General features: G+C 34.0%; 2 protein-coding genes across 3 annotated transcripts; both read left to right on the top strand.

Moving 5' to 3' along the window:
- Positions 1–14,153: 14,153 nt before the first annotated feature.
- Positions 14,154–16,759, top strand: LOC105232257 (uncharacterized). The gene is made up of 6 exons (XM_011213892.4): positions 14,154–14,337; positions 15,173–15,418; positions 15,490–15,619; positions 15,883–16,057; positions 16,180–16,251; positions 16,485–16,759. Exons 1-6 carry the CDS (start codon positions 14,256–14,258, stop codon positions 16,596–16,598), a joined length of 819 nt encoding a protein of 272 aa, XP_011212194.1. The 5' UTR covers positions 14,154–14,255; the 3' UTR covers positions 16,599–16,759.
- Positions 16,760–19,870: 3,111 nt separating this feature from the next.
- On the top strand, positions 19,871–26,621 carry LOC105232256 (putative oxidoreductase GLYR1 homolog). Of its 2 annotated transcripts, none has more exons than XM_011213891.4 (10): positions 19,871–20,275; positions 20,837–20,873; positions 21,329–21,411; positions 21,527–22,346; positions 23,502–23,612; positions 23,725–23,868; positions 23,939–24,065; positions 25,263–25,349; positions 25,494–25,583; positions 25,654–26,621. In XM_011213891.4, exons 1-10 carry the CDS (start codon positions 20,196–20,198, stop codon positions 25,851–25,853), a joined length of 1,779 nt encoding a protein of 592 aa, XP_011212193.1. In that variant the 5' UTR covers positions 19,871–20,195; the 3' UTR covers positions 25,854–26,621. The 2 variants fall into 2 exon arrangements, with proteins under 2 accessions (XP_011212193.1, XP_011212192.1); XM_011213890.4 differs by having other exon boundaries at positions 19,872–20,275; positions 25,260–25,349.
- The last annotated feature ends 10 nt before the right edge of the window (positions 26,622–26,631 follow it).

Here is a 26,631-nt window from a genome sequence, read left to right as displayed (position 1 = left end):
GTTTTTTTATAGCGTTTGTAGTGTATTTTGTATTTAAACATTCCTCATTTAATGCTGGCACATTTCTGCTCAGTCGTTCGATTCGCACCTTTTCAAGTAGCTCTTCAGTTTAATTAATCTCCACAGCCCACGCTTTGCTTTGATTCTCTTTTTCTATTGCCCGCTGTACAAATCCATTGTTGTGCTAATTGATTCCACAAATTAAATACATTGTTGGCCAATTTTTTCAATTACTCTGAGAAAGAACCACTTTGCAAAAAATCGACCGTCTCAAATTGTTTGACATGCTAGAGAATTTGTAAATACTATATACCTAACATTTGGCGCAGGCGATAATTGTCCAACTACTTGTCTAATTAATTGCGAGACTTTTTTATTCAACTTACTGATTTTGTATTGCACTTGTTGGCACAAGAGCTCAAGCAGTTTTTTTACGAAAGACAACAGAGTTTTCATTAGCGAGATCCACAAACATTGGCACCGACAAATCAACGCACCACCGAAACACTTTAAACAACATTTTTTTTATTATATTTTCCGATATTTACAATATTATAATGTCGATACTTGGCGCATTCAACACTGTTCAGTTCGTAATACTTTTTTCTTCCTTTTATTTATTTTTTTATACATTTCGATGTCAACACGTTGGCCAAACATTTTTTACCCTCCCCTTTTTTGTTTTAATGTTTTTTGCCAATGAACAAAAGCTGTGAAATGCATTGTAAGTAACTAAAGGTAAAAGGTTTAACGCTGACAATTTATTTGTGCGGTGTTTTTCCAACTCCTTTTAAAACATTTAATTAATTTTCTCTTGTCCGCCTTCTCTCTTCCCAACTCAGGTTCGTTGAAATCCTCTTTCACAGCGTTGTTGGTTAATTCACTTTTCCATTCCAATATTTTAATTAAGTGCAAAATAATAATGGCAGACTTGGAAAGCTGTCATAAGATTTAAAAGAATCGGCAACAAGCAAGAAGAGGGAAAACTAAAAATCTTCAAAACCTATGTGTTGTGCCTATATATTTTATATATCCTCTTCTCGAACCAGAGTTGATTTCAATTTGTCTGTTGACCTATTTAGGGGGAGTACGTATGTAGTAGGCAAATGCGTCACGAGGGAATTCCATAGATTGCCAACCATTTGCAAGTTTTTTACAAAAATGTGTGGTTTTGTATTTGGCTGACACCGCTTGCCGGCGTTAAAACAGTGAAAACCATTTTTGGCGCAAATTGTCAAAACAATTTCTGCATTAATTGATCATAGTGCGACGTTTCTGATTAGGTTTTGGTAAACACACCAGTATACCTAGTCAGCTGGCTCAATTAATGCCAGCGTCGAATCTAAATTAACTCCGTGAAAATGCTAAATTAAATGTGGGCACATAAGGAAATGGAAATAGAGCAAACATCGCGCTAGGACAGTGAATTTGCATTGTTGTGCTAGGAAGTGTACTAGTTTTCACATACAAATGCATCTCTACGCTTAAATCGGAAACATATTTAGAAATATATAATATGTGCAAATACTTGTATGTATCAAAGATATAAAACCTCGGTATGTTAATTTCCTAATTAACCCTTCTACTAAAAATAAAGTTTGAAAAAATATGGTAACGAAGCTGAAATAGAGTGGTAATGCTAAGGAGCGCAGCTAGTGTGACAGCATAAAAAAGATGATTTAGGGAAATTAAAAAAAAAAACAACTGTATTAATTATTTTAAAATTTTAAGGTATAAATATCCTATTTTAAAAATACACAGTAAAATTGTTGAAGGCAAAAAGTAAATATTTTTCGAGTTTCGCGATCTCTGACGGGGCTAAAAAACTAAGAGTTAAACGTTTTTCGACACCTGAAGTGGCAGCTGATACTTTTAAAACGCATGTTTTGGAGAAACCTAAATCAGAACGGCAAAAATGCCTCGACAATTGGTTCAAACTCATGCAAAAATATATATATAGATCATATGGGGTTGTTTTTAAAAATAGTAAAACGATTTTCGATGATTAAAACTTGTTTTTGTTCTATATAACATAAAAGGCAACAACGCATGTCAAAATTCAGGAAGGTATTTTGTCAACTAGAAAATGTTACATTATTTTAGCGTTAACCCTTAAGAAAAAGTAAAGTAAAAAATTACCATAGCAAGGGCTTGCTTTCCAACGCTCACTAATTAAAGAAATGCAAATCTCTATTTCAAAAATTTATTTTGTATATTATGGAAAAAGAAAATTCTAACCTGTCTACTTTTATGGAAAGCAGAATAAGTATTAGAGAATTCATTAATATATGTATGTTATGCTTTTCTTTTATATAAAGACCTACGTAACATCTAAACATGATAAAATTCAGTTTAGAAATATGCAAAGAAATCACCGTCACTTGCATACCAGTTTAAATAGTATTAGTGCCGGGAATAGTTTTATGATAAAACGAAAGCAATTAAAATATATAAACTCACAACACATACAAAAGGTAAACACCAGCAAAACATTTTAAATAGCATGTGGTGCAAAAAATCAGTAGCATATATCGCCTGGCAACTGACAGTTCAATTTACAGCCACGATAATGACAATGTCAGTATGTGCAATGTCAGAAATGGCAACAATAATTGCTGTAACAGGAAAATGCAGACATACTAGGAGGGCAGTAATGAAAGTTTACGCAGAATTGTATTGTTTTTGTTAATTTTTAATTGGGGCATCGCCGCAATTACAAAAATATTGTAGTATGGTTACATACACATATTTTATTTTTCTAAACAATAACACACCATGTCAAAACTACAATACTCTTATTGTGTATCATGATAACCAGGGAAATATTAAATCCTTATTTAAAAACAATATTATTAACGCATCAAATGCTTCACAATATTTTTAAGATTTTTTATAAATTTGTGAACGTATTCATTCTCAATAAAATGATTTTTTTTAATTAAAAATTTTGCTTTGGTAGCATATTTAGCATTGTGTGTTTGGTAAAAACAAACCAACAGGCTAAACAGCAATTTGTTAAATAACACTCTTATTATGAAGAAACGATTTCTATCACTCATCATCAAAGTCATTTTTTATTTATACTTTATTTTGATATATACATAAGTAGACAATTTTCAAGATGATTCAGTGCGCATTTGCGTCTACCGCCCGGTCTTGTGCAGCTCATATCTTTCAACAGTGCAAGGATGCATGCATAATATTTAACCTCTTAGCCGGTAAATGCTCTTAGACCTCACCAGTGCGATATAAACACATCTACGTTCCTGATTGTATACTCCAATACACACACATACATATATTCCAAATATTCTTACATTTTCCTTCCACATTACTGAGAGATTTTCTACACAACCAACATTAAACTTAAGTTGTTAACGCTGTCGTGGCAAGTTCCTCCATTTGCTGAGTACAAATAAATATGTATTATAATTTTATTTTCATTTTTTTGCTTTAATAATATGCTTACATGAGGGAGTTGGTAGTCAATTTCGTTCACTGGTGTATTTATCTGCATTTATATGTACTTTTAGTACTTTATAACGGATTTAGTAGTAAATACGCTTTGGCAAATGTAATAGCGCATGGCATATGAATATAGCATACTTAGAGGCGCATAAACACACGTACGGCACGTAAATCGAGCTGGCTGGCAATTCTGCAGTAAGGCAAGGATAAAGCAGATTGTAAATCTCTTCATATTTTTCGCATCATATAATTGATGAAAAAATTACCGCGATTTCAGCTAAATTCAGTGTGCATACTTTTAGGATTGCGGCCTTTGTTAGTACAGCTTCTTGTTGCTATGATTTGACTTCGTCTTCAGATTCTTCTTCGTTTGAGCAATCACATTTTTTCCGCCATTTGCTTTGGGTAAATCGAGCATAGTTGAGTTATGTGTAATGATCTACTCAAAGTATTTAAGTATATGAAATATCAACAGAAAATATATTCATACGCATCTGTATATAACTTTACTTATACTCGTACGTATATGAAAGCCGGAAAATTACCTATTGGAATGAAAGTCGGTTTTTTTGCTACATCGAGCAGTTTTTCTTTTGTTAGAAGTATATGGGTATATACTTGCAAAAATTTTATTTTTTACTACATGTTAATCGGCAATAAACTTTGATAAATGTTTAACCCCCACTCGGTACGTCGTGGTCTCACAACTTAAAATGTCACAAGTATGGAAGATATTTTGTGGTAGTGGTTGCCGTTTGCCGAGTCAAATCTCTTACAACATTGTTGTTAAGCAAAACTTGGACTTTGAATGTGCATAGGCTACCTTACCATGTCTTACCCAGCTGCTTCTAACCACTTTATACAATATGTTGATAAGTTTTTTATCACTCCTAAGAATAGGATGCACTGAAAACACTTTTACAATTCATGTTCTACAGAACATGCAAAAATGAGAAACTTAGAATTGACCAGATCTTGTCAAGAATTTTTTACGCACCTTGAAAAATGATCACGATCCACGAAAACTGCAAACACGTATGAAATTGATTTAAGAGATATGTATGTATGTTTATAAACAACAGTTATCTTGACTTGTATTAGCCAATTTGTATGGCAGCTATAAGCTATAGGTGTCCGATATCGCAGATTCCAACAAATTATCGTCTTCTTGGTGCAAAAAGGACATGTGCAAAATTTCTGGTCAATATCGCAAAAACTGATCTAAGATAAACGGACGGACGCAGTTGGCTAAAACGCGCTGATCACTCTGATCAACTATATACCTCATTGATAGTGTTACAAAGATCTTAAAAAACTTAATACATCAAGTTCAGGGTATAAAAACGCATTTTACTTTATAAAAACTCTGAGGAGTGCAGCGAATTGGTGGATTCAGTGTTATCTGAGATATTGCACCGCAACAAAATTTAACGTTAACAGCTGCAACAAAGTGCCAAATTACCACAATGCAGACACGTATTATACATACATATGTGAAATAAACTTAGTATCTAGGTCCATATGCCTGCAGAAATGCACAGAAACGCAACTGCATGACCATTAACCAAGGAAGTTAAGCATTAGTAGCCTCATGGCATGTAAAGCGTATGCATATACATACACACATACATACATATATAACACCATGTGTGTGTGCAGAGCCTCGGCCATCCTTTCATGAATGACACTAGCAAAAAATGTTCCTTCAAATATTTTTTGGTCATAAAACGCATTTGTGACCCTTGGCCACTTTTCAGGGGTTTGGGTCACCATCAGCTAAGCTATCGCCAACAAAATGAATGGAAATATGAGCAAAATGAGTAAGTGATGCACTGCAGCCACTTTAAGTGCATTACCACTGCAGCACAATAACAATAACAAGGTTTTGCACTAATAATCCTCGAAATTTTCTCTGCAAATGATAAATTAACATGAAAATGCCTTTTTATTACATAATAGATGCAAACCAATCTATAAAAAGAAAATCTAGAGAAAAGAAAAAAAGTAAGAACAAGTGGGAAAGGGACTAATTCAGGTTCAACCGAACATTTTATACTCTCGCAACTTGCAAGTCTCAAAGCCAGGGAAATACTTTAAGGTATAAAACCAAACATTTAGGTAGTAAAGATAGCCGGATGTTCGAAAATCCTGACATAGTATTATGTATACTGAAGAGGTCAAGTTTTCGCTCAAATTTACCTATTTTAGGCATAAAAATACACTGATATGAAAAAACACGCGTTATGTTATGAAACACCACACGCGTACAAAGTTTTATCTCAATACATTCCGTATACTGAAAGTGAAAGAATCAGATGGAATTTAAAATGGAGTTGGAAAGTATGAAATGAATGGAAAGAAGGTGTGATTTTGTTTTGTGTACGGTGCCACATTCATTGTCCAATTTTGACTCTGACTACTATAAAATCCTCACGTACTATCTAGGATGTAAACGATGCCCCAAAATGAACACAAAATTTAATTTGCCGCCTTATATGTAGCAAAGGCCGCAGAGTCTGTTAAAATTCGCGTCAAGCGTAGGAATCCTAAAGGATGATCTTCATGGTACTGTAAATGAATTCCATCTTCTACCGCAAAGAACCAAAACTGGTCTATGCGTGGATTATTAGCCTACCGAATTAACTTAACCTAATCTATGTAGAAAAGTGTTTACAACCCTAAAAAGCGACAACTGTCAGTTTTAGTAAAAATTACATGATAGAATAACGAGTCTTCATTATTATAATGTTTTAAATTTCATTTCATCAAATGGATGCAGTCGCTCGGAATTCAATTCGTCTCCTTAGCCTATATTTTTTATATATATAACGGGTTTTTCAATAGGGACGCTACGGTGCTACAAAAGCAGATAGTGGCCGAAAACGACGCCATATTTTTTCCGCTCTTTTGACATTTCTCTTCAGTAGGGTTTGGGTTTCATCAAGAAAGATATACGATCGAAATTATTACAATTTACTACCTAAATACGGCCTCAACTTTAAGAGTGGGGGTTTCAATAAGAGCGCTACAATTTTTTTTTTTTTAACAAATGTTAAAACAACAAGTAAGGAAGGACTAAGTTTGGGTGTCACCGAACATTTTATACTCTCGCATGATAAAGTGATAATCGAGATTTCATTATCCGTCATTTACATATTTTTCTTATTTTGGTTCCTAATGTATATACATACTCGTATTATACAGAGAAGGCATCAGATGGATTTCAAAATAGCGTTATATTGGAAGAAGGCGTGGTTGTGAACCGATTTCGCCCATATTTCGTACATGTCATCAGGGTGTTAAAAAAATATTATAAACCGAATTTCACTGAAATGGTCTAGTAGTTCCTGAGATATGGTTTTTGGTCCATAAGTGGGCGACGCCACGCCCATTTTCAATTTTTAAAAAAAGCCTGGGTACAGCTCCCTTCTGCCATTCCTTTCGTACAATTTAGTGTTTCTGATGTTTTTTGTTAGTCGGTTAACGCACTTTTAGTGATTTTCAACATAACCTTTGTATGGGAGGTGGGCGTGGTTATTATCCGATTTCTTCCATTTTTGAACTGTATATGGAAATGCCGGAAGGAAACTTCTCTATAGAGTTTGGTTGACATAGCTATAGTAGTTTCCGAGATATGTACAAAAAACTTAATAGGGGGCGGGGCCACGCCCACTTTTCCAAAAAAATTACCTCCAAATATGCCCCTCCCTAATGTGATCCTTTGTGCCAAATTTCACTTTAATATCTTTATTTATGGCTTAGTTATGACACTTTATAGGTTTTCGGTTTCCGCCATTTTGTGGGCGTGGCAGTGGACCGATTTTGCCCATCTTCGAACTTAACCTTCTTATGGAGCCAAGAAATACGTGTACCAAGTTTCATTATGATATCTCAATTTTTACTCAAGTTACAGCTTGCACGGACGGACAGACAGACATCCGGATTTCAACTCTACTCGTCACCCTGATCACTTTGGTATATATAACCCTATATCTGACTCTTTTAGTTTTAGGACTTACAAACAACCGTTATGTGAACAAAACTATAATACTCTCTTTAGCAACTTTGTTGCGAGAGTATAAAAACGGTTTGGGATATCAATGAAATTCTTTATTCCTGTAAAAGTACATTCGTACGTACTCCATGAGTCACCATTGCATCCCGAAATAATACGGCTTGGTGCGGTTTATGGGCTACCGAATCGAATGATATACTTAGTTCCAAGAGGATGACGTTACAGAGCGAATGTCACAATCGATTTATTGAAAACCAAGTTTGGAGAACGTATTATCTCAAAAAATGGCCCAGTCAATTGGGCACCTCGGCCTATTGCAGCAGTATCTGCCGATTTAAGCTTGAACACCGTCGAAAATTTGGTTCAGCGTCTGAACTTCTGCAAGCGTGCCCGTGGTGGCCATGCAAAAAAGATCGAATTACATACATAATGTATGTTCAGAGGAGTCAAGAATTTCATTGATATCCAAAGCCATTTTTGTTTTATTTAAAATAACTTTTGTAGCAGTCTTATTGAAAACCCCTTTATAACACTTTATCTATCTCGAACAAAACTATTGTGCACCAATTTAAAAACACATGTATGTAAATTTCTTACAAAACAATTATAATATAAAGCGAACGGTTTTATACAGAGTATAGGCATATATTGTAAATACATCCATGCTATATCACCAAATAATAATTAGTAACAGTTTTAACGATTAAACATATACCATTAAAAATTTGGCTGATTTTATTGTTGCGCTCTTAACATACACACATACATATATATACAGACATATTTATGTGTTATATGTAGGTACATATAAAGTGTTATCATTGTTGTTAACTTGGCATTTGCCAAATGTGAGTGCCAAATTGCATTGAACATCATTTAACTTATACGGTGGATTTTTATCGTGTCTATTAGCCATCCAAGCGATTAAAACCGCCAGCCGTAAACAACATATTCACAACTCAATGACTTCGCTATAGCCGCATTGAATCTGCTGCTCTTTTAAGTTTTTAATACCATATACCACAAACTCTAAACACCACAAAATGTCATTAATCTAACTAATAAGTTGGCAATTGGTCTCGCATTTATTTGTTGGCAAACCCGTCAATTTGTGGTTACCGACAGAAAAAAATCAAACTAAAAATGAGTGTTACTTATATATGTATGCCTTTATGTAGATTCAAATAAAATTTCGTATGACTCTAATATCAGTAAGTATGCAATTCTCAGTGTGTACTAAGCACATATCCTAAAACCATTTGGTAGTGCAGCTAGTCTAAAAGAGGAATTCTATTTTAAGCGGACCGAGTGATGGATTATGATGATATTATTTTATAAAATTCGTTTAAGTTACAATTAAATTATATATTTGGCAACTCTCCAACCACGTTATTTAAAAATACAGTATACTCTCGAAAAGTAAATTCTCAGAAAGTAAATAATCGCGGAAAAGTAAATCACCTTTAAGATTACACATGCACCTCGAAAAAGTAAATTTTTTAATTTACTTTTCGGAGAGTGTGATAAAAAATTCGAAACGAAGCAAGCAGCGTTTTTTACGATGTTGCAAAAACACTTACTCTCTTGTTTATTGCGTCTTTTTAGTAAACAAAGAAACTGCTGATGAAATAGAAATTTTGTCAGACACTTCAGATGGAGAAGAAGTCAGCCAGGAACCCAAAGTGACATATGCGGAAGCAATTCAAAGCGTAAACAACTTGATCCACTGGTTTAAAAATGAAAACGATGCAAATCAGGTTTTGAATTGTCGTACAAAAATGGTCAGAAAATATATTGCAAAAGAAAAAAAAAAAAAGAATATTTAAGATTTTTTCTCTTCATAGTAAATACATATGTATGTATGTAAATATAAATATGTTTTTCATGTAAATCCATATGTTTTATTGAAGCAAATAAATGAATGAATTTTTTATGTTTAAAAATGCATTTAATATTATAAAAACAGATAATTTATGTATATATTTGGAAAAGTAAATTATTCGAAAAAGTAAATTACCCAAAATACCAATCGATTTACTTTTCGAGAGTATACTGTATTCATTTAAACATTTAGTTGAAGCCAACCTTTTATTTTCTCAAGTTCAAGCCCACTATGGTAACGGGTGATTTTTTTGAGGTTAGGATTTTCATGCATTAGTATTTGACAGATCACGTGGGATTTCAGACATGGTGTCAAAGAGAAAGATGCTCAGTATGCTTTGACATTTCATCATGAATAGACTTACTAACGAGCAACGCTTGCAAATCATTGAATTTTATTACCAAAATCAGTGTTCGGTTCTTTTCTTTTTTATCGACAAATTTTGTTCAGCGATGAGGCTCATTTCTGGTTGAATGGCTACGTAAATAAGCAAAATTGCCGCATTTGGGGTGAAGAGCAACCAGAAGCCGTTCAAGAACTGCCCATGCATCCCGAAAAATGCACTGTTTGGTGTGGTTTGTACGCTGGTGGAATCATTGGACCGTATTTTTTCAAGATGCTGTTGGACGCAACGTTACGGTGAATGGCGATCGCTATCGTTCGATGCTAACAAACTTTTTGTTGCCAAAAATGGAAGAACTGAACTTGGTTGACATGTGGTTTCAACAAGATGGCGCTACATGCCACACAGCTCGCGATTCTATGGCCATTTTGAGGGAAAACTTCGGACAACAATTCATCTCAAAAAATGGACCCGTAAGTTGGCCACCAAGATCATGCGATTTAACGCCTTTAGACTATTTTTTGTGGGGCTACGTCAAGTCTAAAGTCTACAGAAATAAGCCAGCAACTATTCCAGCTTTGGAAGACAACATTTCCGAAGAAATTCGGGCTATTCCGGCCGAAATGCTCGAAAAAGTTGCCCAAAATTGGACTTTCCGAATGGACCACCTAAGACGCAGCCGCGGTCAACATTTAAATGAAATTATCTTCAAAAAGTAAATGTCATGAACCAATCTAACGTTTCAAATAAAGAACCGATGAGATTTTGCTAATTTTATGCGTTTTTTTTTTTAAAAAGTTATCAAGCTCTTAAAAAATCACCCTTTATTATGGAACTATGTATCTTCTTCCTTTAAAGTAACAGATTATTAAGTCACGTACTTAATTTCATACTAAAACCTTCGGTCACATATTGCTGTCGACTATGTTTTGTTGTTTGTTTTTGCTGATATTGCCAATGTTACTCATATTCGAAAACTAAACTATTTTTTATTGTTTGTGAATTATACGTATATGAGCTTTGTACAACGCAAACCGCTATTATAACATTTAAAGACTGTCATTGCAACTAATATATTTTATAACTGACCATTTGGAACAGCTAGGCATTTAAGAATAGTCGAGAGATCAAAACGCTAGATAACATTAAATTTTGGCAAGTCAATTGCTAAAGCAGAAAACAATCAATAAGTATTGATTCCAGACACACTTGTCGTATTTGAATCGCTAACTAACACCTGAGCTTTTTTGAATTTACAACCAAACATTTGTATGAATACATTACTGCTTTTTTGTTTTAATTTGCGTCATTAGCATTCACAACTAAAGAATTAAAAACAAGTAGGGAAGGACTGAGTTCGGGTGTAACCGAACATTTCATACTCTTGCAACTTGCAAAGTTCAAAACCGGGGAAATACATTCAAGTGTTGGCAAAACTTTAGTCAGGTGAAAAATCGAAATTATTATACCCTATATAATTGAGGTCAGAGAAAGAAACGTGCTGATTGCATTCATTTTAGCATTGCAGAGATATACTTGAGAAGATATGTTCAAGCAACTTAATACATAAGTATATAACTCACACACTGCGCGACATTTTCAGCATAAGGTTGGTTGGAATAACGAAAATCATTATACTATGTAACAAACTTGTATGGGAGTTGGGGTAATTAGTAGCCTAAATTCACATATTTTCGACTTTACTTTATTAAAGGAGTTCTGCATTGATCGAAACAAATGGTATTCCGATGATGCAAGGTCAGGGCTACATGGTGGATGTATCAAAACTTCCCAGCCAAGCTCTCCCAGTTTTTGCCGAGCCATCAAAAATATGTGTGGTCTAGCGTTGTCCTGATGGAAGACCTTTCTGTTTTTTTTTTGTATTGCTTGCTTTAATCTCATCAGTTGTTGACAGTAAAATGTAGAATCAATAGTTCGACTAGGCTGGAGCAGCTCATAGTGGATGATTCCTTTCCAATCCCACCAAACACTCAGCATAACCTTTCAAGGTGTCAACACTGTCTTTGCGACCATTTGTTGAGATTCACCACGCTTGGACCATGAACTTTTTCGCACATTATTATCGTATTTGATCCACTTTTCGTCTCCTGTTACCATTCGCTTCAGAAATGGAGCTTCTTTTTGTAGCCAACCTTTTTAAATGGTTCAAAACCGTTTTATGATGAATGCTAAGTTCCTTAGCGATATCATGGCTGCTTATGTGACGGTCCTGGTCAATTTTTTTCATAATTTCATTGACTCTTTTTATACAAAAATTTTAAAATATAGCGAATTTCTTCATTATTTTCACACTATTTTAGCACTGGAGATATGCGACTGCAACGACATCTATTGACAAAATACGAAAAGAATTTTTCGACTACCCAATTATGACAGAATAGTTAGGTGAACAAAACTATTATACTCTGTAGCAACATGTTCCGTGAGTATAACAATATTTAAATTTTTTATGCAAGAACTATATATTCATATTCGCAAACATATGAGGTACACTCATGATATATTCGTATTTAATTGAATGCCCTATAAATGCGCATTAATATAAATAAAATTGTGAAACACATATGGATGTCAAACCCTGACCTGCGCTTCAACACGTTAAACACACATAAATGACGACTATGATTAGCGCACTGACTGCTAGGAACACCGACTGCGACGTGTTGTGTAAAATAATTAGTCAGTGCATTACACACCTATGTACATGCTTATATATTACTTAAGCTAATTTCTTTTCTTGTATTATATTTCGTTTTCAATTTTAATTATATTTATATATTTGGATTATTCGATAAACAAGTTTTGCATATTAAACATAGTCAGATATATAGTACGAGTACACAAATATCCGTTAATCGTTCAATAACAAGTTAGTCAGAAAAAGTAAAGAGTTTTCCAGTTTTCGTGTTTTGTATGCTAATCAGTTGCATGGACCTATTTTAGGAGTATATATGAAGTGCGCCATTGAAAGTGACATTTTAGATATTGTAAATTTTGGATTCGGAAGCACATCCATACATGTCTAAGTGTGAACTTTTCTGAGACGTTATAAACCACTTCCTAAGCAGGGATTGAGAATACGACAGCTAATATCACTAATAATGGATTACCTTAAAGCTTATTAGTCAGTTTACAATGGCAATTAATCTTGGTAAGAAATGAAATATACATATGTACATATGTGTACAACGCTTGTAGATATATATATATGTATGGATGCAACAATCGCAATCATTTGGGTGATTCGATCATTTAGGGGCTAAAAACCGATTTTTGAAATTTTCATTTTTTGAATTAAGAACACTGCAGGCAATTAATTCAAAGAGTTCATTTTAGTGCATATACATATGAACATTTTTTCATGATTGAAACATATCATTAATTTATGTTTTCCGCTTTAAATTATCCAAAAACCTTACATATTTAGACCCGATCTTACGTGTAATAAGTTCAATTAACAGGCCTTTTTCAAATCTGTTTAGAGGTTACATTTTTTTGTTAATAGTGTACGTTTGTAACAATAAAAAATTCTAATAAAATATTTCATTTTTTATATGAGAAAGAAATTGTTGAAAAAGTTAAGTAGAGATATTGACAAGTATCGCCTATGTAAAAAACGAGGATTTAAAAGCATTACACAATCGTTATACCGAGTGGAAAATTCTACTATTTTTTTTGTTTTTTTGTTTGTTTACTGAAAAAATTCGCTGCACAAATATATATGCATTTAATATAGATATATATATTTTAAAGCAATATGTACTTTGTATGTATTTATTACTTTGAAACACTTATTACACTCCCGTACTGACCTTATTGTTCTCACTTCACAACTTCAGACAAAGTTTAAGAAACGATCAAAGTCTAAGAAAGACAAAGCGACCCCTTTAATGAACATTTTTCAACTACGTAAGCCACTTATACTCACAATTTCAAGCAACTTTTATTAATTAAAAAACGGTGTTTAAATTTTGTATAATCGCATATCTGGGTGCTAAGTGCATGAAACATTAAACAATCATATACTCATTACTTCGCAACAGCATCTGCCAGGTGACTAAGAAGGTGAAGAAAAATTTTGAAATTTCACTCTACACTCGATCATTTTGACCAGGTACAAGAGCAAACTGCTTTGACAACCGCTGAAGGCTGCCAATTAGAAAAGTATCAGCGAAGCAGCAAGTCAGCTCATCTTAACTTTATCATTCAATTAAATTATAGTGTTGAGAAATTGTGAAATTATCATTTCATAAGTCAATTTCGCATAATTGTCGCCCATTATTATAAAATAGTAATGCACACTTTCGTGTAGTATTGCGACTTGTAGCATTTTTAGGTAGAATACATTTTATTATTACACCGAAGCAAGAGACACATTTTATGAACAGCTAAATCATCGTAAAGCGTCGTCGGCCATCGACTGACGGCAGGTGTGCAAAGCATAAAATAGAAATCAAATAAACTTATTGCTCAAACAACTTTAGTCGAAGGCGCGTGCGTACACAATTAAAGTTCCTCTTAGTAAAATGCAAATGTTATTGTCAACAAAATTTGAACACACTGCTGAGCAGTTGGACAAAATGCAGGAATTGCGCCATTTGGTGGAGTGTGAGTGTACTAAAAAGCATACAGTGAAAAATATACAGAATAATAAGGATAACAAATTGAAGACAAAATATTTTGTAAAATAAAATGTGCTTTTAAATACACAACAAATGTTGTGCATGATATTTTAAACGTAAAATATTAATCCAATGATAATAATGATCTAGATCTTCAGAGGAACCATTATGTGCAGTGACATAATTAGAACATATGTACATATAGTATGTATATACATATGTATATTCTATTATTTTGTATTTTATATATAACGGAACATCAAAGAACGGATACTTAGAACCAAATATTGGGTAGTCGAAAAAGTCTTTTCGTATTTCTAATCAAACTTCAACATATTCCATCAGTGTTAAACCTTCATCGGTGTAATTCGAAATTTCCAGAACGGAAGCGAGCGAACCACTGTTGTGCTACACGCTACTGATACAGCATCGTCTCCGTAAACTTAACAAATTTAATTGGTGGCTTGCCTGGCTTTCTTCCCTTTTTTATACAAAAATTTAAAAATATAGCGAATTTCTTAATTATTTTCACTCATTTTGAACAGATATAACTTTTCTTCAACTTCCCCGAATTAAATTTTTTTTGTTCAAATAAAGATGTTAAGCCTTCCAACATATATTTATACATATATTGTGGTGGGACACAATGTGATTGGTAGCACTGGAGGTATACGACTGCAACGAGATCTATAGTATTGACAATATACGAAAGGTCTTTTTCGACTACCTCATATTTGTGTTATTTATTAAAAGTTTGTGTTATGAGATTGATTCCAAACATTTTCAAGTGAAACTATTTGTCATCTCATCCCAATATCTAGCTGCCAATGAGTTGGATATAAGCGCCGATGATATTTTGCTTTCCAAATTCCTGACATTTACTGGTTGGCAAGTTGAACGCGCTTATGGAGCCCTCAATAGGTATTACGACTTTAAACTACATAACCCAGACTGGTTAGCACATCACGAGGTGCATTACTTTCGGGATCATTTTTATCAAACACTCAGCAAATACATTATGCCTAAGCCAGACAAGGATGGGCGTGTGATTTTTGTATCGAAAACAGGTAAATTCGGTTAAGAAAAATAACAAGCTTTTTTATTTTTGATTTTTAATTATAATTTTCACTTTTTAAAGTCGATGCATTTAAAACATTCCCTAATTATATGTACGATATTATCGAAATGGATGATTTAATATTCGAATCGCTTTTACTATTGCCACAGGCGCAAAAATATGGAATCACTGTTATCAGTGACTTAAGTGGGTATGTACAAACTTGCGTGTATAAAACTGCCATGTAATAGGCATTTATATACGCTAACACATGTGTAAGTAAGTATATATTTTTTAATTTATCAGCAAAGATATTTTATATTATAAAAGTTTACAGTAAACAAGAATACTTTTCTTATAAAATATTTAAAAAAAAAATATTTTATTACTTACATGCACATCCACTCGAAATATCGACAATCATAAAAGTCATCCATCAAGTATAACTGTGCATTCATTTATCCAATTTTTTAGTACCAACAAACGATTTTTGCGTTTCGCCTCACCCGCCATGGCCAAAATGGTGAATGCCAAAAATGATGTTATGCCGTTTACATCACGTATTGTACATGTCATACAGAAGGGCATGTTTTTGAATGCCACAACCAATTTGATGATGTCCTTTGCTAGTAAAGAGTTCAAAGACCGTGTAAGTTAATAATAATTACAAAAAAGTACATAAAAAATATATGTATGTATATATAAGGTCAAAGTTAAACAATTAACACTTTTTGTCATTGGAATATTTTGCTTTAATAAATTTCTCGGTAGATACACATTCACGATGGCAAGAATTTTGACAAACTGCGAAACATGGTGGGGTATGAAAATTTGCCGGCTGAGGTGCGTATTTCAACATTTAAATTAGTATTTCATAAATTAAGTATTTAAAAAATATTAGTTATATTGTATTTATACTTTTGTAAATTTAGTCAACATTTTAGCAACTATTGTTGCAACTATTGTTGCTAAAATTAACGAAGTAATCCAACAAATTTAAATTGTAGTGTATTTCACACGCATATGAATTTAGTTGTTCACTAATGGCCTACTTTTATTTTCTTAAAATTTCACAGTATGGTGGCCCCAAAGAAAATGAGCTGGATGTAAACATCTTATACGAACACTTGTTGCGGCACTCTGCATATCTTTCGAAACTCCAAAATTACAAAAGAAAATTCGCGAACTAAATGTGAATATAGTTTATTAAGCTAGTTTTTAAGTAGTTATCAGAATTTAATACTAATTTCAAATCTTTTATAGTGTTTCGAAAAAAATAAAATAATATTTTGTCGTTTAAAAAACAATTGTACTCCTTTTTTAATTTCTTACAAAAATGCTTTAATTATTTTTCAGCAGTAAATAATGATGTAGTTAAAAATTAAAAACTATTCTAACATCGTCTTTGGGCAAAAATAGTGAATTCGTGTCCATTTACTTTTTTTATTATAATTATTATAACTTTTTTCAAATATGTAATTTATTGTTAGCAAGACCGCATTACGTGTGCAATATGTTACTTAAATGTATATTACGTATATGTATGTTACTTACTATGATAATATATGTAATAACATCTAAATATAATAACTTTTTAATAATACAAAGGCATCCAATAAAATAAGTACAAAGAGTTAAATTTTCATTTTATTCTTGGAACATTTTTTTTCGAAAAAGGAACCCTTTTCATAATTTTACACAAAAGCAGGGTTAATATTATTAAATAACACGCATAATGTCAGTAGATTCATGTATGATCCCGTTTTTCGAATAGAGTGATTTTTAACAGAATATAACATTACGTTGAAATATGTGGGTGGTAGCTATTTTTACCTTACTAAAATTTCGAAGTTTACATCCATATCACGTGTTCTAAATTTTCTGAGATTCTGCCTTAATCCAGCCACAGGCAGCTCAAAAGACTTAGTAAAAGAGCCAAAATGGTCTCTCAAACGGCATTCAGCCGCAAAACAAAGGCCATTATGTTTTTTTTAGCAAAATGCGTAAATACTTTCTTCTTCTTTTTTTCAATTCCTATGATTAAATTTCTTCACTTAGTTCCTAACATCTTAATATTTATACATACAACACTAATAAAATTACAAATAACTTTTTATTAGGTTTTTGACATTTGGAACAATTTTACATTTTCTAAATTAACAACATATCTTCCTCGCGGCCATCAATTGTTGAAATACATTAACTTCGCACACACATACATATGTATGTATATATTGTTTGTTAACGCGAAAGCAATTTTGCAATATTCCATGTATGTACATATTATACAATTAATTAAATTAACAACAATCTCGATCTTAAACTGCCCGACGAACATATGAAATATTGCCTTCGAACTGTCAAAATATAAAGGAAATTAGAACAGGAAAACTACGGCAATATCCCAGTTAGCCAGGGGTACAATTGCGAGAACGGTTTTTGTAGCCAAAATTCTCGGTAACCACTTTTGAACTTGATTTTTATTTCCTCGTTTGTTGTCAATTATAGAGTTCTTCTTCCAGCTGAGGTGACATTGCTGTGTTGACATTTGAAAACGGATCCAACACCCAGTCTGGTATTTCCAAGTTCAAAATGTCCTGGTATCGTTCGATGAAGTCAATGTGGAGGTTTTCCAAATGTTGGCAGTAGGCAAACAATTCGTCGTTACTGCATGATACTGATAAATTCGGAAAATTGTGAAACTCACGTCTGCCCAGATTCTTTTTGTGTAGAAGCAGTTTGACTGCGAAAGCAGCAACGACGTTTTTGTTTTAATTAAATTTAGTTTATCGCCTTGCAGTTGGAGATTCATGTCGTTGAACAATTTATACATGTCTGTCATGTAAGCTATATCATTCTTTAATGTTATGAGCTTGTCTTGAAATTCTGTATCTTTAGTTTCCAAGAACTCTATAACAGAGTCAAACAGGATGTAGAATCGAGTCGGACAATTGCCTCTTGATAGCCAACGAACTTCAGTATGAAACAACAAACGATTGAAATCCTCGTCATTGGTAACACAAAGCTGATGAAATAATCTATCATTCTGCTGCGGATTTTATTGACTGCTTTGATGACATATTGCAGTGATTGAAATAGTTTTTCACTTAAGTTTCTAGCAACTAAATTTTGTCTATGAATAACGCAATGTACACAAGGACATCTGGAATTTTATTTTTTAGGTGCGCTATTAAGCCTTTTATGGCACTCTATCATAGCCGGAGCGCCATCCGTAGCAATTGAAATAATATTTTTCAAAGGAATCTCTTCCTCATCGCAAAACTTTTCCAATATATTGAATATGATTTCGCCTTTGTATCGGTCTCTAAATTTCTAGCAAATAATAGTTCTACACATATTTTCTCATCTTTAATAAACCTCACGTAAGACAACAACAATGCTTCATTAGTTGGTAAAGTGTACTCATCGAGCTGAATTGAGAATTGGCTTGTCCTCAGGTGATCGCACAATCATGTTCAATGTTTTCAGCCATTTCATCCATTCGTGTTTGCACAGAATTATTTACTCAAAGGAATTTTTCGGATAATTAGTTCAAAAGCTCAAAACGTGCGCTACCATATCATTTCGCAAGTGATAAAATAAATTGTTCAAGAGCTCCAAAGCATGCGCTACACTCGAACCTTTGCGCAAATGATTTCTGTGACCTGGTCTACGAAAAGGGAGCGCTAACGTGCGAAAACTAGTGACTTTTTGGATTCTATCACGTGAAAAAACATCCATCCGAATCAAATAAAAAGTGAAAATTGTTTTTTGACCCTGAGCCCCCTTTCTGTAGACCAGGTTGTAAAATCCCACTATAGATTTGGCAATGGCAACGCAATACGTTGACGTTTGTATTCTATAAATTCTATCCTGTCGAGATCGAAATTATGAAACGGAGCGACCGATTGGATTTTTTGGATCGATTTTTTCTATATCAATAAAATAGGACTACGCGGACCGAGACCGAGTTTGAGCAATCTTTTAATTCTTTAAGTTGTTGTTGAGAGTCGAGAGCTCATGTAGTCGTAGTCTAAAATTACAAATATCCCCCCAGGTCTCTCACAACGGCCGCTTTTCTTCTCTTACCGCCCTTGGACACCTGCAGCGCCCACCAAGGGGCTTACGTTTTACGCAATTCTTTGCTGTCCTTGCGTTTATTTTGTGTTGTCACGCGCAAGTGTTCGACCGGATGCATACTTAATGCGGTATTGTTTAGTTACAAACGCGCCAAAGTTGCAAACGCGCCGTCAGCGCAGTTTGGTTACCTGTGGTAACCAATTATTTTTTTACATAATTACACATAATCACACCCTGTTGGAGGAATGCGCGAGTAGTTTTTAGTCAGGTCAAACACCAATTTGGGTGTCATAGATGTCACTGGAGTCATTATATTGTAAGCATTCAGCAAATGGGCTGAATTATTGTTTTCGACGCCATTTTTGTTTTCACAAATTTGACGGCAAAAAGAAAGAAAGAAAGAAGCAACGAAATTCAACGGCCGACCATAGTGAATCGCATCGTCGTGATTGCGTTCATTTTTTAACATTTTTTATCACATTTTAACCTTGTGATTTTAACTCAAAATACAAATATTTTGGTGAATTCGACTTCTGGCGGCGTGTGTATCAGATTTGTGTGTGTTTTCAGCACGTTCATCGTGCAAATAATAACAATTTAGATTGAACAATATTACGTGTGGATTACTTTTCATTAGCGTAGTAAAGAATAATTGGAGAAACGGCGGCAAAATAAGTTTCCAATTTAGAATCGATAATATCGTTGAAATGTCGAAAGCCAAGAAATTATCATTACCCAGTAATGACTCAACAGAATTTTACAATTATAAACCGAAAGACTTGATTTGGTGAGTACAAATTACTCCTTAACACAGCAAATGGAAGCATATTCACGAAATTCCAAGCGGGAGCAAAGTATTATTTGACAAATGGCAGAAAAATGGCGCACATAACCTAAAAATGCAATTGAAAATTGGGGGGAAACAATTGAAAATAAATACTCGTGGCTAAAAGTGGCCTACTCTTCTGAAAATTAGATGTAACTAAGCTACGTTGTTAGGAAATAACTTTAAAGTGAATTGAGTAAACAGTTATTTCAACGTCGGCAGCTTGCATTATTTCTATCGCTCCGTTGGCACCAGAGCTGTACTATGTGTACGACGATATCGTTGCTACATTCGGCACTTCCTCCACCCATTCTAAAATATTAGTGTGAATGCTTCTCAACCACTATTATCAATTTTCTCTTTCGTGGTTTAGGCAAAGTAAATAATTTCCCGCGCAATCTTTTTTTTCATAAAATAATTACTTCGCTTAACTATTGGAATGTTCTACATTTAGTTGAATTAATTTGAATTTATTGAGGCGCCAATGGGTTAATTTATTAATGTTTTATTTTTAAATTTTAGGGCAAAGATGAAAGGCTTTACACCATGGCCGGCAATGGTAAGTACAATAAGTAAACCCTCAGATTAAAAAATATCCAAGTTTTATTTTGACTGTACTTTTGCTTGCCACACAATGTGGCTGGTTTTTTAACGCTTTGTTTGCGTTACTTGTATGTGGCATCCAAATACATATAGTTTGTTATGTCTATACTGACATTTGCATTACGATTGCTGAAGGTTGTCAACAGCGACAATACCTCAGATATAACACTTTAAAATTGTTTTCCAAAACCAAACAAGTTAGCTTTTATAGCCATAGTATGATGTGTAAAAAAATTAAACTCTCACAAAATAATGTGCACAAAATATTAGAATACTTACGTTTAAACGTTTATTTAATTTAGAATTGTTATAAATGGAATATATACATATGTATTTAGTGCATTTATTATGAAAAACTAATCATACCATATGCATATGCTCTATAAATTTTCTCAATCATATGTTATTTAGATTGTTGAACCCTCCATCGATCTTTTGAATCAACCGCGCAAAGCTAACACAAAAAGTGTGTTTTTCTTTGGAACACGAAATTTGTAAGTAATTTTTCTTATATACATATATATGTATTTATAGCAATAATCAAACCAAACTAGAATTAAATCTGAAGTTGAAAAAAATTTTAATATTTTGCTTTATCGAAACCTTTAGCGCTTGGATAGAAACGAATAACATAAAACCGTTTGAAGGGCCTTGGAAAGCCGAATTAGCAAAAGTTAATAAGCCTAATTCGTTTCGTCATGCAATGGCTGATATTAATACTTATATTGAAGATCCCACAGAGGTTGATGCGGAGGTCAGCAAAAATACGATCAGTAATCATTCCACTGAGGCAGACTTCGATAAGATTCGCGACGGATTAACGGATGATGATACAACAAATGACATTCGTGGCATTGATGATGCTGATAATGGTGTAGAGACCATAACCGGTGATGTTGCGGTTGATTTGGATGATGTACAGCCTTCTTACAAAACCCCTGTCAAGCGCACGCCCAAAGCCAAATCGAGCGCTGTAGCTACAATCAAAGCAAAATCATCTGTTAGTGGAACTGTCGCTAAATCATCAACAAAACGACGTCGCTCATCACAAACCGCAAATAGCAGCTCAAAGCGTAAACGAAATTCGTCAGTTGGTGCCCTTGAAGATCTAAATGATTATATAAATCGTAAATCTACGACAACACCACCTTCACGACGTAAAATAAACCCCGATGCTTTGGCTCACATTGGCAGCACATCGCGGCGCAATGTTAACTCAATCGCTCTACTTGATCGTCCGGTAGTATCACGCCCGGAAGCGCAAGCAATTGATATGAATGCGCGTTCCCAAACTCTAGCAGAACGGGACATTACACCATCTCAATTGACTTTTGGTTTCCTGGGTCTGGGGATCATGGGTTCAACCATTGTAAAAGATTTGCTATGCACCGGCCACAAAGTGGTCGTCTGGAATCGCACAATGTCAAAGGTAAATGAAATGACATTAAGATGTTGTCTAAAGTTATAAAAAGGTATCTAAAGTTTGAAAACGGCTATATGGGAGAATATAATATTATATTAATATTGGCATTTTACAAAATAATATAGAATTTGAAATAGAATAAATTCGCGCCTACTTTTATTATATTCCGACTATTTGGATCGTTGAAGCCAAATCTCCCGTATATGTACTCGAGCTTTTTCAAAAGGCTACATCCGGCAAAATATTCTCAACTCCAAAAGTATTTTCCAAGTCTTTTCGAGTGGTTTTAGTGTTCATTATATTTATGGGTATTTACCGTACCGGTGTTGACCAACCAGCGTAATTGTTTTTGAAGCGTGGTCGTAAGCAGTTGCTTTAATAATAATTGTCAGTCCAATGTTGACAAAATTTGCATAATAGTCACAATTATCGACTTTGATTCCCAAAATATTTCGAAATTGAGAAACGTGGCCTTAAAGCAGTGTCAATTATATTTCACAGAATAAAAGAATTTGTTCACATATGGTTGTTTTTAACACGATATTTACGATTATTTGTGTCCAAACGTCCGTGCAGCGGTTTAATATGTATGAGAAAAAATTTAATGTTGACAGAAAAAGTTAACAAAATCAAAAAAAAAAAAAACGGAAGAAGATAAATCACTTGCTTTTATTTACTAATGTGCATGAATATAAGCGTACAAAACGCGTGTGAAGAAAATTATATACTAAATATCTTCAAATGTCACTCATTTCCATCCTGCTGGTGTAGAGACTTGGACGATGACAACATTTGATATTCGTTCTGGATACTGTAGCATCCAATATATGTCCTGCGTGCAATGAGTCTTCGCTTAGCACTGGCCACCTCTTTACATGCCCCACCAACCCCATAATGTAGAGACTTGGACGATGACAACATTTGATATTCGTTCTGGATACTGTAGCATCCAAAATATGTCCTGGGTGCAATGAGTCTTCGCTTAGCACTGGCCACCTCTTTACATGCCCCACCAACCCCATAATATATTGAAATAATTGCACTTCGTTTTCCAAAATGCTTTAGAATACAACTTTTTGCATCTTTGGTTATTTTTATTGTTGGCCTACAATTTATGAAGTAAATATTTATATTGTTAACTAAATACAACCAACTTTGCAGTGTACACCGTTCGCCGAAGCTGGTGCTGATGTCAAAGGCACACCTATGGATGTAGTTGAAGCTTCAGATGTTATATTCTGTTGTGTTTCAGATCCAAAGGCATCCAAAGATGTGAGTATTTTAAAGTATATTTCATATTAAATATTCAAATCGTCTGTGCTACCTAGAGTAGTACATCTACAGCATGACAAAATACTGAAATAAAATAAAATTTGTATTTCAGCTGGTATTTGGCAATTGTGGCGTGTTGGGAGTTAAGGAAATGAACGGTAAGGCCTATGTTGAGATGTCGACAATAGACCCTGAAACTTCGCAAGACATAGCTGAAGGAATACAATCTGCAGGCGGGCGTTATTTGGAAGTGCAAGTAATTATAAATATAGTTTTATACATCTACTTTTTTCGTTGACCAAGATTTTTATCATCTTTGTTCGTAGATACACGGCACACGACAAGAGGCCGAAGATGGTATGCTGATAATTTTAGCTGGTGGAGACCGTTCAGTCTTTGAAGACTGTCATTCTTGCTTCAAAACTATTGCCAAAAACACATTTTTCTTGGGCGGTAAGTTGCGTATACTTATTTCCCCATTGCTATTAAGAAAATTCTTAAATTTAACCAAATGATATGACGAATACTTTACCGTTACCACGACAGTCGCGGCTGCGTAACCGGAACGGACTCAGATTTTTTTTATCCGGGCAACAACAACGAATACTTTACCCCAAATTAGACTGAATCTCCAGGTCTATGTATTCCGTAACAGCCGGGCAATATAACCCAACCTAACCTAACCGAACTGAATGATAAATTAGTATGGTAGCCTTTTAATAAAAAAAAACGCTTACCTTTACAAAATCACTGTTCACATCTTTACAAATGGAAACTAGGGCCTTAAGCCGGTTTCTGCAAGTTGCTGTACTATCCAGAATCAGTTGTACTGGGGTTTCCTGTTCCATGTCGCAAAACTGGCAGTTTGCGCAAGAGACTATGTCCATGTTGCACAAGTGCTTCCTGAGCCTGCAGTGACCGAAATTTCTAACGAGGAAGGTTGATTATTTTCATAAACCTTGAGAGGTTCTACCCTCCTAGAAGCCTTATATGTACCCGGTTGCACACTGATAGGCGGTTCAGCCTTCCTATGCACTCGTCGACTAATAGCAAATTAATCTAATATGTTGAGATCGCTTTTAGCGCCGCTTAACTGTCGCTAAGAATAACGATACGCGGGTTGCGATAGTTTTTGAGTTCTACGCCCTGACTTATAGCAAAAACTTCTGCTTGAATAATGCTTGGAAAACGTCCCATTGGTATTAATAGCTTGGCTTGCGGTTCCGCAATGCCTGCTCCAATGCCTTCCGGTGTTTTCGAGACGTCGATGTACCACTGGATAGTATTGCCTCTCAGCAGAATATCAAGCGTGGAATCGTTCCACTCTGTCTTACTGCCGAGAGTATCTTCAAACTTCTTTGTGAAGTTAATCCTCTTTGTAACTCTGTCTCTTGGAAGAAGGGACAGTGGTATGTTTTCCCCTAGAGCCTTTATCGGTTGAGACGACATTATCTTCCCTTTGCCGACTTAAATTTTCTCAGTTTTAGCCCTACCATTATATATAAAAGTATTATTTCATATCACAATAGTCATTACTATTATAATATTAATTAAAATAATCAGTTTAATTTTTCGCAATTGGTTTTATTTTAATGTGCAATGTTATTTTTATTTGTATTTTTTTGAAAACGCCTTACCCCAATTTAGCAGAAGTTGGGAATGCTTGCAAAGTAAATTTGATACTGCAAACGATAGTCGGAGTCAGTTTGGTTGGACTAGCAGAGGCTTTAGCATTGGGTAAGTAATAAATGAACATATGTACACGCAAGAATCAACTAGGGGTTTTATATAGTCTCATAAAGTTATAACTTTATGATGCTTTATGACAGGTTGTGAGTACCCCAAATATGTATATAATTGTCATGTTTTGTTTAATTGCAGCCGACCGTTTCTCAATTTCATTAAAGGACATTATTGACATATTTGAATTAACATCAATGAAATCGCAATTATTATTAGCCAAAGGCAAAGGCAAGTCATTGATTTAATTATAATATGTTGTGAAGTAAATTTAATAAAACTATAATCATATTTTTTATAGAAATGGCCAAAGGAGACTTCAACCCACAGCAACCACTGAGTCACATGCAAAAAGATTTACGCCTTGTGCTCAGTATGGCGGAGAATTTGGACCAATCGATGCCTGTGACTGCAATTACAAATGAAGTTTTTAAGCACACAAAACGTCTTGGCTATAGTGAACACGATTCGAGTGCCGTATTTGTAAGATCCAGATTTTAACATTTAGTTAATACAGCAACATTTTAAATGAATGATTCAAATGATATGACACGTACATATACCTATAAAACAACAACAAAGGAAACACTAAAATGCATCGGTTCAAAGCATTCGTTTCTTTTACATGTAATCCGTTGTAAATGAAAATTTCCAATATGCCCATTTATAACATAATAATTATTAGGAAATTAATATAATGTTATGCATCTACGCATTTTCGAAGTTAGGTTATTTCGAAAGCAATTATCAATGACGGCAACAAAGGTCAGCAGCAATATCTCCAAAACCCTAAATTTAAAAGATCAGTATATATTTTATGAGCCACATATAGAACAGAAATAGGTAAAATTTGGTGTCAGATCCATCACAGCAGCAAGAGCAGTCAGTAATAGACCATACATATAAACTAAATTGAAATAAATACTGACTGACGACTGATAAAAGTGCATTCAGATGTTTCAAGATAATGATACTAAAAAGTGGAGTACGCAATCTGTGTAGAATAAATACACGTGTTTAAAATATATATATAATATATGTATATATATTCGATTTATGATAAGGTTTAAGAAGAGGAAAATAAAAATGGCAAATATTTTGTGGAGATGACAGTGAGGTCGAAAATGTAATAACGAATGTGTAAATGTGCGCATACAAAAATTTAAAAATATCCTAATTAATATCGCATGGCGCATTTTGCAAATCATTTATATATTTGTTTTTATATACATAAATAAATAAAGAGGACAAACAATTCTATAAACAAAATATGTATTGG

Source organism: Bactrocera dorsalis, chromosome 1, assembly GCF_023373825.1.
Source record: "Bactrocera dorsalis isolate Fly_Bdor chromosome 1, ASM2337382v1, whole genome shotgun sequence".
NCBI lineage: Eukaryota > Metazoa > Arthropoda > Insecta > Diptera > Tephritidae > Bactrocera > Bactrocera dorsalis.
This window is presented reverse-complemented; position numbering and strand designations above follow the sequence as displayed.

What these genes read in the sequence shown, in the direction of transcription:
- LOC105232257 (XM_011213892.4), top strand. Translation starts at nt 14,256, where the DNA reads ATGCAAATGTTATTGTCAACAAAATTTGAACACACTGCTGAGCAGTTG. An exon ending in GTTATCAGTGACTTAAGTGG is followed by an intron (nt 15,620 to 15,882) that starts GTATGTACAAAC and finishes CCAATTTTTTAG; the next exon opens with TACCAACAAACGATTTTTGC. An exon ending in GTAAAGAGTTCAAAGACCGT is followed by an intron (nt 16,058 to 16,179) that starts GTAAGTTAATAA and finishes ATTTCTCGGTAG; the next exon opens with ATACACATTCACGATGGCAA.
- LOC105232256 (XM_011213890.4), top strand. Translation starts at nt 20,196, where the DNA reads ATGTCGAAAGCCAAGAAATTATCATTACCCAGTAATGACTCAACAGAA. An exon ending in GGAATCGCACAATGTCAAAG is followed by an intron (nt 22,347 to 23,501) that starts GTAAATGAAATG and finishes CCAACTTTGCAG; the next exon opens with TGTACACCGTTCGCCGAAGC. An exon ending in AGCAGAGGCTTTAGCATTGG is followed by an intron (nt 25,350 to 25,493) that starts GTAAGTAATAAA and finishes GTTTAATTGCAG; the next exon opens with CCGACCGTTTCTCAATTTCA.